Genomic DNA, 15901 nt, shown 5'->3' with positions numbered 1-15901 from the left:
ATGTAAAAGGTGTGAAATGCACTCACAAACAGTGCCAGCACAACAGCCTCGTCTGAGGTATGAAGACTGTTCTTTATTCTTTAAAATCTCTAAGAGCATAAAATAAAGAAAACAACCATATGGTGCAGTATCTTCCTTAATAGTATATGCGCAAAAAATAGATTCTATTTCATTCATTCATTCTATTTTTACTCACCACGATTGCGGATTATCATAGCGGATGACATCAATTGATATTTATTTCTCCTGAGGAAGCCCAGTGAGCGGCGAAACGCGTTGAGAAGTTTTTTAATCTGCATGTTCCTGATCCACTTCAATGGACATTTAGTTTGAATAGCGACTTGAATTCAACCATCCTGTAAGTGCTTTTTTTAACTTGCGCATATACTATTAAGGAAGATACTGCACCATATGGTTGTTTTCTTTATTTTATGCTCTTAGAGATTTTAAAGAATAAAGAACAGTCTTCATACCTCAGACGAGCCTGTTGTGCTGGCACTGTTTGTGAGTGCATTTCACACCTTTTACATAGCTTATTGTTCTTGACAATATTACACTATAAGATTATTTCTTTTTTCTATGTACACATGCGCTCCGAATTTTGCTGGTTACGTGTTTAAACGCCGAGAGGAGCGTTTTGGTTGGGCTGCGGCAGTGATACATTAGAGAAGTAATTTTTGGTTCCTATTCTTTTACCATCACCTTACACGTTTTTTGGGTGTTTTTAGTTTTTCGTTTTTCAGTTAATATATCCAAAGCCGAGCTCACACAAGATGAAATCAAATTATTGAAAAAAGGTCTCAAATTTGCACCCACTAAGGGTCCAAATCATTTTGATCTATTTATGGACACACAAAGATACCAAAGAAAATTGATGATAAAAAGGTTCTTCAACAAGACTGAAAATCATAAACCAGAAGTCATTTGCGAGAACCATTCCACTTCCCCAAAAAGCTTTACACATACCTCACTCAAACTCAAATCTAAATTCTACCCTATAAGTGAAAAAAGCGAACATTTAGAAGTATTCACAGACCTAGTACTTAGAGACCTGGAGAACTTAAAAGGGAACAACAAATTTTCCAACTTAAACCATAAGGAAAGAAAAGCACTTAAAACCCTAAAACGCAAGAATGAGTTAGTAGTAAAACAGGCGGATAAAGGGGGTGCTACGGTCATTATGGACCGCACCTATTACATAGATGAAGCAAATAGAATTCTAGGAGACACCAATACTTATAAAAAACTTAAGGGAGATCCAACTAAAGATTTTAGCCTCCAATTATATAAAATACTGGACAAAGGCTTAGAGGATGAAATTCTAACGAAACAAGAATATAATTATCTAAAGAAGGAACACCCTAAAATCGCGGTATTCTACTTTCTCCCTAAAGTGCATAAAAATCTGAAAGAACCCCCAGGAAGACCAATTATAAGTGGACTAGATTCACTCACATGCAATACCTCAGAGTATGTAGACCATTTCTTACAAGAATACGTCACTCAAATGCCCGCTTATCTTAAAGATACCCCACACCTACTTAACATCTTGAGAGAAATACAATGGTCCCAGGGGTGGATTTGGGCCACCTTAGACGTATCGTCTTTGTATACGGTAATCGAAGATCAGCGAGGCATACGAGCGATTGACAATGTACTTTCTCGTGACGATAACATGAACCTCATACAAAAAGAATTCATTTTAAACTGCATCAATTTCATACTCAAATTTAATTATTTTTGGTTTGAAAATGAGTTTTATCTTCAAATGTGCGGGACTGCCATGGGCACCAGGTTTGCACCAGCTACGCCAATCTGTTCGTAGCTGAGTGGGAAAGGAATACCATCTGGAATAACAACCCCCACAGTGCAAACCTGGTGCTATGGAAAAGATACATAGATGATGTCCTCATCATATGGAGAGGCACACTAGATGAACTCAACACATTTGTACAGTATGTCAATAATAACGACTATAATCTCAAATTCACCTCCAACATTCAAACAACACATATAGAGTTCCTAGATGTAGAATTATTTACCGAGAATAACATCATCTGCTCGAGAAATTACACAAAACCTACAGACAAAAATGGCTACATAGAATATACAAGCTGCCACCATCCATTGTGGCTTAACAACATACCAAAAGGACAATTAATGAGAGTGAAACGCAACTGCTCAAAGCAGGAAGATTTTAATCTGAAAGCAGAAGAAATAACACAGAAGTTTCGAGAGAAGAACTATCCCTCCGAGAGGTTATATAGCAGCCTTCGGCAGGTACAACAGATAGATAGAAACCAGTTATTGGAAGGAAAGAAAAAAGACAGGAATGAAGAGGACAAGAAAGATTTCAGTTTTTCTTTTTTTACACAATATAATTCACAAGCACATAAGATAAAAAAGATTATGGGAAGCCATTGGCACATACTAAAGAACGATTGTGTTCTCGGGAAAATACTCCCCAAAAAACCCCAGATAATCTATAAAAAAGCAGACACTTTAAAAACCTTGTTGGCCCCTAGCGTACTCCCTAGGATAACCAAACCAAAAATGATTGGTAATTTCCTTGGCACAAAACCCAAAGGTTTTTTTACATGTGGACACTGTAAAATGTGTACCCATCTGCCCAAAAAAACTGACAGCTTTTTAGGGAACAACACAGGTATAACATATAACATCAAACATTTCATCAATTGCAACTCAAAAAATGTTGTTTACCTTCTAGAATGCCCTTGTGGGTTACAGTATGTTGGGAGAACTATTCGACCTCTAAAAGAACGTATCCTGGAACATATAGGAAATATTAGGAACCAAAACACTAAACATAGTGTACCTAAACATTGTAACTCTTGTTCACGTTTCTCTCTAGAAACATTAAAAATCATTGGCATAGATTGGGTACCCCCCAATTGGAGAGGGGGCAACAATGTGGAACATCTCTCCAAGAGAGAAACTGAATGGATTTTTAAATTAAAAACTTTTAAAAAAGGCGGCCTAAATCTGGAAATAGACATTTTGTCCTTTTTATAATGACCTCCATTCTCTGGCCTTAATTTAGTCTGTTTTTAATCGGGGTGTCTTTCAATTTCCTACATAAATTAAGATAGCAACATACATAAAACACAAATATATATAAAAAAATAGATATAATAATATATACAAAATTAGAGATTGCACTTACCTGTTTTAAGATGTCATTCTCCACGTTCTCACCTACCTTTTCTAAGATGTGGGCATGACCTACTCACCAAATTTATACTGTTTTTTCAACATCTAACTCACTTTACTACCTTATTTGATATGAATGATCATTGCACATTCCTTTTTTTCTTCCTTTACTTTTCCCTATACGAATGATCACTGTACATTTGTATTGATGTCCCTTGTTAAATCATATACATACCCATTAACCCTATTTACCCTCTTTCAAAAAGAATATATATCCCTGTATTGAATTTATCTACCTATTTATGTCTCTAATATACACTACTTCCATACGAGATCAATAGCACATACACAATTCATACAAATATTATTTCCCTATATACTGTTCCCCCGAGATCCAGAATATAACAAACACCGTTCCCCCGAGATTCAGAACATAATAAACATCATCACGTGCATGAATTAAATCTTTATTTTGGTTCTTCCTGGGATATGTGATTACCTATTCCATATAGATGAAAAGATATATTGCAGTACTTTGGCGTAGTGGTGGGCTAAGCATACTATGGGCATAAGATGTGACTAAATCTCCAATTGTTATCATATAGTCCTAGACTAGTCCTGTATTTGTGTGTAGCCTGTCCCTGCAACCTGTATTCCTCATTCTAGAACCTGCTTTTAGTCCCCTAGCTCTGTCCTGCCCTTTCTGTTCTTAGCTCTAGATATCTCTATATCTTGTTATCTGTACTGAATACCTCCTGGTATGCGGCCACACAATCCTGATGGCCCAACACACAGGGAAGTGTGGTTACTCTGCATCTGTTCCTGTGTCTCCGCTCTTGCACAGTGACTCCTGCAATATCATCGGGCGCTCTGGGTCGTTACAGTCATCTGTATGGACCCAGTACGTGACATTGTGGCTGTATAGTACAAATAGCACAAAAAGTGTATGCATATGTGGTATTTCTGTAATATTGGGATGCATGTAAATACATTTTGGTGTATTTCTCTGCACTAAACTGCAAGGAACCCTAAGGAACACACAAATATTTGTGAAAGAGGCGGACAGAATCAATACTAAGTTACATTTTTGGCAGAAATCTGTGGCAAGTGTGCAGATGCTCCTTGGAAAATACCCTGGGTTGTCTGTTTACCAAAATTATTCATTTTTGTGAATATTTTATAGATACACTATTAATGTTAGAAATCTAGTATACTACAGTAAATGTAAAACAAATGTAAAACATTTACAACTATCATTTTCTAAATTACATATTTTCAAAATCAAGACTTTATAATTACATGTTGGGGTGTTCTTGTCAACTTAACTATTTTCGTGAAACCATGAAAAAATATTTTCCCATTGTTTCTAACTAAGCTCATACTTTTTAGACAAGTCATATCAAAAATCAGTGAGAGCTTTGCAATGAAGCCGTCTTGTTTAGAACAAAATGTACTAATTTTCTGCTTCCTTGACCCTTTCTCTGTTTTCTCTAGCTAATGAGCCCCACCCTGTGCCTGCTTTTTCCAACTTCCAGTTACAGAGTCTATAATGACCTATATAAGCCAAATGTATGTGGACACTCTTACTAATTATTAAGTTTAAGTGTTTTAGCCACTTTTAACAGGTTTATACAATCAAGCACATGCGATCTCCATAGATCAACAGTGGCAGAAGAACGGGCCGTACGTAAGTGCTCAGTGACTTTAAATATGGTACTATCATAAGACGTCAACTTTGCCACAGGGAAGTTTGTGAAATTTCTGCTCTGCTAGATCTGCTCTAGTCCACCGTGATGCCTATTAATATGAAGTCAAAGTGTCTAGGAGCAACAGCGGCTCAGCCACAAAGCTGTAGATGATGCAGACGGTAAATATATAGTATACATGCAAAACGGTATTTACATATGGGGGGGTTTCCTCCCCATGCACCTTTTTCACCCCAATGCCTCCTTCCCATTGCCTAAATGTGTTGGCTCAGGAGAGGGGTTTCCTGGTGGCAGGCAAATGTTAGTTACCCATTAATAGCAAAAATTATATGACCATGATATTAGTAGCTTACAGACCAATATGTACCTGAGCAACATATGAAATTTAGTTTACCATATCTAAAAATTAGCCACAACTACCCTAGTCTACAATTCCAATGGCGTTTAGCCAGTAATTGATGACTGTATATTATGGGAGCTGCAGTCAACAACAATAAAGTTAGTGATTAACTCAGTCTATAACAATTCACATTTAGTGTACCCCCCACCCCAAAGCCCAATCAGTTATTAGGTATTTTTTTCCATTATAACACTACCAATGTTGTGTAGTGAAGCGCTGTGATTCACAGCAAACATTCTTAGGGTTTACAAAAAAGGGTAGTTAGGAGGGTAGTTGTAAAAATGGGCTTGGAACCAAAGGAGAACAGTAGTTTTACAGCAGCTGTGGGAAATATTTGGAACTCGAAGTACTGTTATTACATTTCTCAGCCAACCAAATGGATGGTTGTGAATCATGAGCATTCCACAGCAGCTGCTTTATAATGATATAAAACCTAACAGTTGAGAAGAAGTGACAGACCTTGACTGTGGTCCTTCCATCAAAGGTGAATGACTTGATCTGTCCATTTTCTAAGAAAACTTTCAGTACATTGGGAATGAGGAGAAGAGGTGGAGAATCCTTCATCTTTAACATGTCCTGAGGGAAGAAGAGGAGAGACGTATGACTGAAATTACATTTCCAGTAAAATGAATCTGCTGTGATGTAGGTGAAATGACTCCTCGTATTAGCTACTTGAGTAGCTTTTGATGAGAGACTTTATTAATATAACATCTATATATAGATTTTAACACACAGTACAAACAGAGCCGGCCTTAGGTGTTCTGGCGCCCTGTGCAGACTACTCCTCTGGTGCCCCCCCACCCCACCCCCAAAAAAAGGAAAAAAATCTTGTCACTATCTATCCCCTCTCCCCCTTTATCACTATCTACCACCTCTGCCCCTTCTCACTGCCCCTCTGCCCCCTCCCACTGCCCCCCCTCCCCTCTACCTTCCCCTCCCCCCCTCTCCCTACTTCTCATTATCCTTACTTACCTTGTTGAGTCCTGCGGTGGGAGCGGAAGGCGTCCGTCTTCCCGTTCTGCCGCGGTACGTGCTTCACAGCTGAGCGTGAAACGGCAGCACCGCGACAGAGTCACGGAGAGTGAGGGTCGCCGAGCGGTTGCTGAAACCTTCACGAGCAACCGCTCGGCGCCCCTGCCCGGGACTTAAATTAAAACATCGGGGTTTTTTGTTTTTTTTTACTTTATTTAACATCCTCCATGTTAAATAAAGTTAAAACAACTTTATTTAACATGTAGGATGTTAAATAAAGTTAAAAAAAAACAAAACAAAACAAGAAAACTATGTTTTAATTTAAGTCCTGGGCAGGCGCCCCTGTTTTCATGGCGCACACCCCTAAGGCCGGTTGGCTTCTTAAAATGTTTAATAGGTATGCCAGCCAATTTAAACTGCTAGAAGGCTTCTTATTTGTTGAACTTTCAATTATTGCCCCAGTTAAAGACTATATATATTTATAAAAAAAAAATAAAAAAAAAAAATATATATATATGCAACTAACGATTATTTTAATAATCGATTAGTTGGCCGATTATTTTTTCGATTAATCGATTAATCGGATAAAAAATGCAATTTTTTTTCAATTTAAAATAATGTAATAAAAAATGTACAATTTACACTTTCATCTCTTTATTGCAATGGCCTCTCGCTATTCACCTTCTTATTTTACTGACATAATAATAAAAGCTACAAGAACCCAAACACTGTGTTTCTCAAACTAGGTTTTAATGCAAAGTTATTAGTAAATATTAATTCATATGTTAACTATTTTTCATATTTAATAAAAACTATGAGAAGAAAGCCTTGTTTAAATTTTTTTTTATTTACCAAACTGCCCCCAGTTATGCACATCTGACCCCCAGCTTGCCACTCTGCCCCCATATATGCCTTATACCTCTTATATGCCAGATGCCACTGTGCCCCTGATATGCCTTATACTCCTTATATGCCAGTGATATGCAACTGAGCCCCCTGATATACCTTTTACCCCAGATATGTTTTATGCCCCCCCTGATATGCCTAATATTGATATGCCTTATACCCCCTATATGCCACTGAGCCCCCTGATATACCTTTTACCCCCAGATATGTTTTATGCCCCCCTGATATGCCTAATATCGATATGCCTTATACCCCCTATATGCCCTGAAATTCATAATACCCCCCATACACCACTATAACTCACCCATACACCACTCTGGCTCCTCCCCCTCCCATACACCACTCTGGCTCCTCCCCCTCCCATACTCCACTCTGCCTCCTCCCCCCTCCCATACTCCACTCTGCCTCCTCCCCCCTCCCATACACCACTTTGCCTCCTCCCCCTCCCATACACCACTCTGGCTCCTCCCCCCTCCTATACTCCACTCTGCCCCCCCCCCATACTCCACTCTGCCTCCTGTCAGCAACGGAGGTTCACAAGACACCAGGGAGCTGGGTAGAGAGGCAGAGTGGTGTATGGGAGGGGGAGGAGCCAGAGTGGTGTGTGGGAGGGTGGCTCCCATACACCCCTCTGACTCCTCCCCCCTCCCATACACCGCTCTGCCTCTCTACCCGGCTCCGTTTCTGACAGGCACTTTCACTGCAGCTTCATAGAAGCCTCAGCGTAAGTGAAGGTGAGTAACGGAGGCTGTCTGTGCGATGCAGCCCCCCACCGGCTGACAGAGAGGATGATTCTCTGTCAGCCGGTGGGGGTCTGCACGATGCGCACAGCCAGCCTCCATTACTGCCCTTCACTTACGCTGTGAAGTAACGAGTCGAGAGAGAGGCAGAGTGATGTATGGGAGGGGGGAGGAGTCAGAGGAGTGTATGGGAGGGGGGAGAGAGACGGAAGTGAGAGACCGGCTGACAGTGAGGAGAATCCAGGTCCCCTGCAGCGTTGCGGGGGATCTGGATTCTAGTATTATAATCCGATCTCTGTTTGAGGTCGGATTATATAAGGAGAGGAGTTTTTCAGAGCATTAGTTGTTTCAGCCCTATATATATATATATATATATATATATATATATATATATATATATATATATATATATATATTAATAGATATATATAGTCTTTAACTGGGGGAATATTTATTAAAATAGCATACAGTATACATATTCATACACATTGGGCTTGATTCAATTAACCTAAATCTAGTAATACAGAAAAATAATAATGGTGGGAGCGCTAAGGAGGTTGGGATTCCTCTTGAGACTAGTAGTGTATTATGATGTATATATAAAACAATGGCAGAAATTGTATTAAATATACAATTGAATGAAATTTAATAAACATAAGAGATGTAAAATTCAACACAATTGGTTGTACATATAAATATCATATTACAATAATAATAAAACACATGTATGAATTTTTTCCTCTTTACATTTGTTAAAACGCCATTTGGTGGAAATCAATGAACCTGACGTGTTTCACCGTATAAATGCAGCTTCTTCAGAGGTATGAAACAATTGTAAATAGATAAATCCTTAAGATGGCCAGACACAGTGTGGTTTCATACTAGCAGGGAAAGCACGCTTCCTTACTTCTGTGAGCACAATCAGGAAGAGGAAGCTTCCGAAAATGAAAACTAAAAGCCACATCAGTCCGTCTGAGAGACTAACCAGAAAGGAAACATCACCCTTCAAAGTTTAAAAGGGACCAACTTTTTTTGTGGACAGAAGCAGTTTTAATACACTGTCTCATCCTGCTATTCTGTTAGAAGAAGCCACATTTAGACGGCGAAACGCGCCAGGTTCATTGATTTCCACCAAATGGCATTTTAACAAATGTAAAGAGGAAACAATTCATACATGCGTTTTATTATTATTGTATCTGATATTTATATGTACAACCAATTTTACATATCTCTTATGTTTATTAAATTTTATTCAATTGTATATTTAATACAATTCCTGTCATTTTTTTATATATACATCATAATACACTTTTTGTGTGTTAGGCAGCTGCTCCAATATATTTCACTTTACCCAAAGGAAGCCCTTCCATCTATTTTTTATTTATAAATCTAGTAATAGCCAGAAAATACATAATGGTTGCCCGGTACACAATGTGAATGTAGCAATTCAATGCCCCATACTAAAAACAAATAAACCACATCACTCTTAGAGGCACAGGCCACATTCCATCCGTGCCACTGTATAGGAGTTTACCAAGGGGTTCATTCAACTGCTTATTCTGCTGATGCTCATTCCACACACATCATCAGGAACTAATTTATCATCTCTCTTCTCTCATCTACAGGTATTCTACTTTTTTGCCTTTACCCTGTCTGTAATCTTCATCATTGCTGGCTGCCCTGCTTTATTAATTGTATAGGTATTCCACTTTTTTGCCTTTACCCTGTCTGTAATAAGCATCATTGCTGGCTGCCCTGCTTAATTAATTGTCTAGGCATTCATATAATTCTTTTGTTTTTCCTTTTTGTCTATATTGAATTATTAGTACAGTGTTCGCTACTCTCCCCTCTCCCTCTTATGTATGTGATTTAATTGCAGGGTAATTAATCAATAGGTGAATACCTATATCAGTACTGACAGGTCACATTCCATCCAAGGGCCAGTTTTCTAAGTGGCACTGTATAGGAGTTTACCAAGGAGACAAGGAAGGACAAAGAGGGACATGGAGGCCCCCTGCAATCAATACTCCACTGAGCTCTCATCAAGTGCTGCCTACTGCTCACTGTGTGTTTCACCAACATTCCATTCCATCACCATCTTTCTCCAGTTACCATGCTCACAATCCGCTCGTTCCTCCTTTCACTTTCCTCTATTGTTAGTAAAACAGTAATCTCTCTCCAGCCAGCAGCACATCCACACTATGTCTGTATTGCTCCATCACTACCTTCTTCTCCCCTTCTCTCATCCCAAGCACTTTTCAACTCTACCTCCTCCATTTTCCCTACCCTCCCTCACTCCCAGCAATCTCTTAGCTCACACAAGTCCTATTCCCACCTTTTCTCACTATCTCTTCTTCTTCTTTTAGCAGCTGGGGATATCTCCCCAAATCCTGGCCCTCCTCTGGTGCTTTCTTCCCTATCCTCTCCCAGTTAACATTCCAGAAACTTCAACAATCTTAACCACATACCCTGCCACTCCTCCTACCCCCCTTTTACCTTTGCACTCTGGAACGCACATTCTGTATGTAACAAACTAACAGCCTTACATGGCCACTTTGCCTCTGGTTCCCTACACCTTCTCGCTTTGACTGAAACCTGGCTAGCCTCTTGTAATCCTACTTTTCCCACTTCTCTCTCCTATGGTAGCCTCCACCTCACTCCCACATCTGATGACAGAAAGGGTGATGGGGTAGGCTTCATACTCTCCCCAACATGTACTTTTCAGCCTATTCACTTTGCTCCATCACTCTTTCTCCTCATTTGAAGTCCATGCTATACAACTATTTAATCCGATCTCCTTACGCATTGCTGTTATAGACCGTCCCCCTGGCCCAGCTAACATCTTTCTTGACCACTTCTCCTGGCACACAACTGTAATACAACACCTATGACGTTGTTCTCGCACTGCTTAACATAGTCGGCAGAAGTCTTATTCAATGTCTGACTTTCTGCATTTGAAATTAATGTTACGTTCCTACTACTCTTCCTTGCCAAGGAAACCTACTTCACCTCCCTGTCTCATAACCCTAAACAAATCTTTAGTACTTTTAATTCCCTTCTTCGATCTAACCCTACTACTCCTTCCACTAACCTTAATGCCCCTGTCCTTGCCACATACTTCAATAATAAAATTGAAACTATCACAGTCCCACCCTCCCTCTGACTATGTGCCCTCCTACCCACTGACCTCTTCTTCCTTCACTACATTAAATCAATTCTCTGTTGTCACTGAAGAGGATGTACATGCTCTTCTTCTTTCCTCTTGTCCGACCACATGTCCCCTTGACCCAATCCCTTCCCATCTTACCCAATATCTTTCATCCCCTCGTCCCTACTGTAGCTCACATCTTCAACCTCTCCCTCTCTACTGGATGCGTCTCATCCTCCTTCAAGCATGCTACCTTTACTCCAATCTTGAAAAAGCTCTCCCTTGACCCGACTGTCCAATTACTGTCCCATCTCTCTTCTTCCACTTGCCTCCAAGCTTCTTGAAAGAATTGTTTATACCCAATTAACTAAGTTAATTGATTCCAAGCCCCTACTTGACCCTCTTCAATCTGATTTTCGTCCTTGACACTACACTGAGACCGCCCTTACTAGAGTTACTAATGACCTACTCACTGCTAAATCCAATGTTCATTACTCCATGCTAATCCTAATGGACTGTTCTGCTGCTTTCAACACTGTGGATCATCCTCTTCTTCAAACTCTTCATGCTCTTGGTCTCTGTGACACTGTTCTGTCCTGGTTCACTTCCTACCTCTCTGATCCTACCTTCAGTGTCTCCGTCTCCAGTAACACTTAGTCAGGGTCCCCCAAGGATCAGTTCTAGTACCACTTCTGTTCTCTCTTTACACTTCCTCACTTGGCAAACTAATCTCACCCTTTGGCTTTCAATACCACCTGTATGCTGATGACACCCAGATTGATGTATCCTCTCCTGATCTCTCTCCATCTAATGTCACTAACTGCCTTGCACTGTCTCTATCTGCACGTTTCCTGAAAATCAATCTCTCCAAACCGTTCACAACCCCCAAACCCGTTAAGCCTTAAGCATAAAAATTCTACATAAAATGTACACCTTCTAGTATATTCCCTATAAGTGCTGGGAAAGTATGGAAAATCTGTATAAATTAGGTATTTCTGAAATCAGGACACCTAAATTGATAAACTTGGAGGGGATTTTCCATCACTTTACCTAATTTTGTGAGGATTCAGAGGGAAAACCTAAAGAAAATTAGGTGATTTTTTCTAATTTTCACTAGTTTTTACTAAGTTTCTCATTCTAAATTTTTGCTAATCATCCAACAATGGTATCACATGGGTACACTATTCACAGGAAAAGAGAATAATCACTGAAAAATAGCGCAAAAATAGCAAAACCTCCTGGGATTGGAGAGGTTAATGGTGCTATCATCTCCCCGTCTCCTCATGCTCGCTGTCTCTGTCTCACCCTTCACTCTGACCTCTGTCTCTAAAAACTGGCGTCTCCATCTTAAAAACGCTGCCCGCATCCGTCTCTTCCTAACATAGGATGTCACTAAGGCTCTTGTCCATGCCCTTAATATCTCCTGCTATGATTATTGTAACTATGTCTTAGCTGGTCTCCTTCTTACCCGTCTCACCCCTCTACAATCCAACATGAATACTGCTGCCAGACTTATCATCCTCTCCCATCATTTTACTAACATCTCTCCCCTCTGTCAGTGTCTTGCCTGTGCGCTTCAGGATTCACTTCAAAATCCTGCCTCTTTCACAGTTCTTGACAGTGGTTCCCCTTCTTACATCTCCTCACTCATCTCTAAATACACTTCTATCCGGGCCATCCGCTCATCCAATGATCTCCTTCTATCCTCTCTTCCGATTTGTTGCTCTCATGCGCACTTACAAGATTTTTCAAGGGGTGCCCCTATTCTCTGGAATGCCATCCGTCTTTCCCCCCTGTTCCTTCAAAAAATCCCTCAAGACCCACTTCCTTAAGGACGCTTACAACATTGCACATTAACGCTCTCCCATGTTTCTTTAGCTTACCTTTCCTAGTCCTTCTGCAATTCTTATAGCAGTGCTGCTAGTCCATCCCTAACAATGGCGCTTTTACCTTTTATATATTGTATAATACACCCTAACTCCCTCTAGATTCTAAGCTTGTTTGAGCAGGACCCTCCTCATCTGTTGTTTCTGTAAGTCAAATTGTTATGTTATGCACTACTCGTTATGCCCTATGTCTACCGATTATACGGCGCTACGGAATTTGATGGTGCTATATAAAACAATAAATAATAATCATGCGCCATGAGACCATCTAAATCCCTTAACCACCAATTAGATCACTCAAAAAATATAAAACATTGATGGAGCTGGCCACTGCTATAGCTATTGTTGATTACAGACAATATGGGATAGGAAAATGCAACAACCTTTCCAAAAAACCTAGCTAAACTCCTGCAAAACCAAGACATTGGCTTGTGTATGGACATTGGTTGAGTTACAACACAGAGCTAAGGAACAGAGGCTTTCTCCAATAACTACTTCATGTCTCCTTCACTGAATGTCTCCTCTTTACCACTTCATATCTCCTTCTTCAATGACAGATAGCACCTAGTACACACACTACTTCAGTGACAAGGGGGAACATCCATGCAGACAACCTCTTCCCCTTTTGATCTTTCCTCACAACAGCAAGGAATCCTCTCTTCCTCTGTTCTGCTATTGGTCTAATCGCTCTCTCTTTCGCTATTGGACCAAATACACAGGAGGAGTGAATCAACCGGCACTGATGGATTCCTAGGGAGACCCCTTTCCTGCCTGCCCAGCCCCCTCTTATGTCTAAGTTACCCTGTGCTCATTGGAGGGGCACAGGGTGACTGAAAAATCCTGTCTGGTCTGCCCTAACCAGACTCTCATGAATTAGCCGGCTCCAGGGGCCCTACAAGGCTGGAAACACTCCATACACCTGACTGGGACCTAGCCGCAAATCCATGTAACTGTGTGTTGGCTAGGAACGACGGAAATGCTCCACGCACAATTGGAACTGCATTACTACAGACACCTGTTGTCCCACGTCGTCGCTCTTTTGGGGTTACACTATTCTTGTGGTGGGCAACACTCGGTGGTGGTTACAGAGAGAGAGCTCATTTGGGAACCCTGCTTTTATTACCCATCTTTAGGGGTTTACCCAGCAGCAGCTATTGAACTCTGGCCTAGCTACTGTGTGGACTATTCCCAGGGACATTTCCAATGCTGTTACTTAGGGTATTGAGGTCAGATCAAGTCAATTTTTGGAGCTTAACATCCTCAGACCCCAAGCTCTCTATTGATACCGCTCCTTAAGGATCATCTTGAAAATAGTGACTTTTTGTTGGGTGGGCAATGCTTGTCATATAACTGTATGGAATCAAAAGTGCTTCTGGGAGCTGGTAAAGCTCCAGCTTTGCTTGCTGAGTGGCTCTGAGAGCTATAGATTCTGGGACCTGTATGCAAACCGCAAGGAAATGCTGCCACTTCCCAAGGATCTGACCCTGGCAGCCAAATGGGATGGGATGGGCTGGTCTACAGGGAATGGTACATAGAGATTGACTACTTGCATCTGCTGGAAGGTGGCCTCTCCATGGCACCTGAGTCGGCAGATCCCTTAGCCCCAGCTGAAATGCTGGCAACACTGCTCCTGGCGTCCCAGCAGCAGATAGAAGTCGAGGAACCTGTCAACCCCTTGCCTGCCCAGCCCCATCTTATGTCTAAGTCACCCTGTGCAGATTGGGGGGCACAGGGAGACCAGAACTCCCTACATGGCTGGAAACACTCCATACGCCTGGCCCTAGCTGCAAATCCATGGAACTGTGTGGGAGCTATGAACCACGGAGATGCTCACTGACAATTGGAACTGTGTCACTATCGACACCTGTTGTCTCACCATATGACTCATTTGTGGTTACACCATGCTCGTGGTGGGCAACACTCGATGGTGGTTACGGAGAGAGAGCTCATTTGGGAACCCAGGTTTTATTACCCATTTTTAGGACCGGGGAACTCTGGCCGGCTACCGTGCCGACTATTCCCGTTTCCGACACTGTCGCTCAGGGTCCTGAGGTTGGATCACGTCACCGCGACCGGGCTCGCCACTCTAGGTAGCCTATGCGACCCCTGCAATCATTTCCACAGAAACGCAGTAGGGTCATGTTACGTGCCAAAGATTGCACAGGCTGTCTGGGGCATTGAACTGTCCCTTTAAGAACTGCAAATGTAGATTTCGATCAATAATGTTGGTTTTGTCATACATAACGACCTTATTCTCACTTCAGACCGTGACAAATAGACACAAACACAACTAGGCGTTATTATTTCTAGAAGTACAGGGAATGTAAAATATAATGCATATAAATGGATGATATAAAAGCTGGTACTGATTATTATGAATGTGTGTTCCTGTTTTCTTAAAATTCTTTTAAGAATTGCTATTGCTGTCCAGCAGCAATCCTTTCTATCTGCAAAGCAAGGGCTATAACCTGCAATTCTAGGAATTCCAGATTGTAAATAATGATAAAGCACCCATATTACATACATGGTTGGAGCAAAGTAGACACATAGAGGCTGTCTGGGGGCAAAGGTGGCACAGGCAAGCTGTATGGGGCAAAGGTGGCACAGGCAAGCTATTTGAAGACAAAGATGGAACAGGCAGGCTGTTTGGAGACAAAGACTGCACAGAGAGGCTGTTTGGAGACAAAGGTGGCACAGGGAATTCTTGCCCAGGGTCGAATTAATACTGAAAATGGCCTTGTTGTCTTGGATAAGGAACCCTTTGCAACTAGGGTCTGACCTAATGCGAATGGCCACAGACAACACATCATAGAGAACCCTGTCTGGTTCCACTGGAGATTGTGATTAGATTAGAAATCAACCTGCGCTGATGGATGACTATAGGGGCGCCAGCCAACTCTTCCTGTTCATCTTTGTGGGGAAAAAATTCTTCGTATTCCAAGAATATTTGCCCGTTCCTGTGTTCGGTTCGG

The 15901-nt window shown here is 41.1% G+C and overlaps 1 protein-coding gene across 1 annotated transcript in view; it reads right to left on the bottom strand.

The window, feature by feature from the left end:
• LOC149282318 (FERM and PDZ domain-containing protein 3-like) overlaps positions 1-15901 on the bottom strand; it is a 216976-nt gene that overhangs the window by 136909 nt on the left and 64166 nt on the right. Inside the window, exon 5 of the mRNA XM_089498372.1 lies at positions 5737-5853. Coding sequence (XP_089354498.1) covers positions 5737-5853 — 117 coding nt within the window. The remainder of the gene's footprint in view (positions 1-5736; positions 5854-15901) is intronic.

This window comes from Sceloporus occidentalis, unplaced genomic scaffold (assembly GCF_023333645.1).
Source record: "Sceloporus occidentalis isolate IW3139 unplaced genomic scaffold, rSceOcc1.0.p SCAF_119, whole genome shotgun sequence".
In the NCBI taxonomy this organism is placed as follows: domain Eukaryota; kingdom Metazoa; phylum Chordata; class Lepidosauria; order Squamata; family Phrynosomatidae; genus Sceloporus; species Sceloporus occidentalis.
Note: the sequence above shows the minus strand (reverse complement) of the source record. Positions and strands in the feature narration are given on the sequence as shown.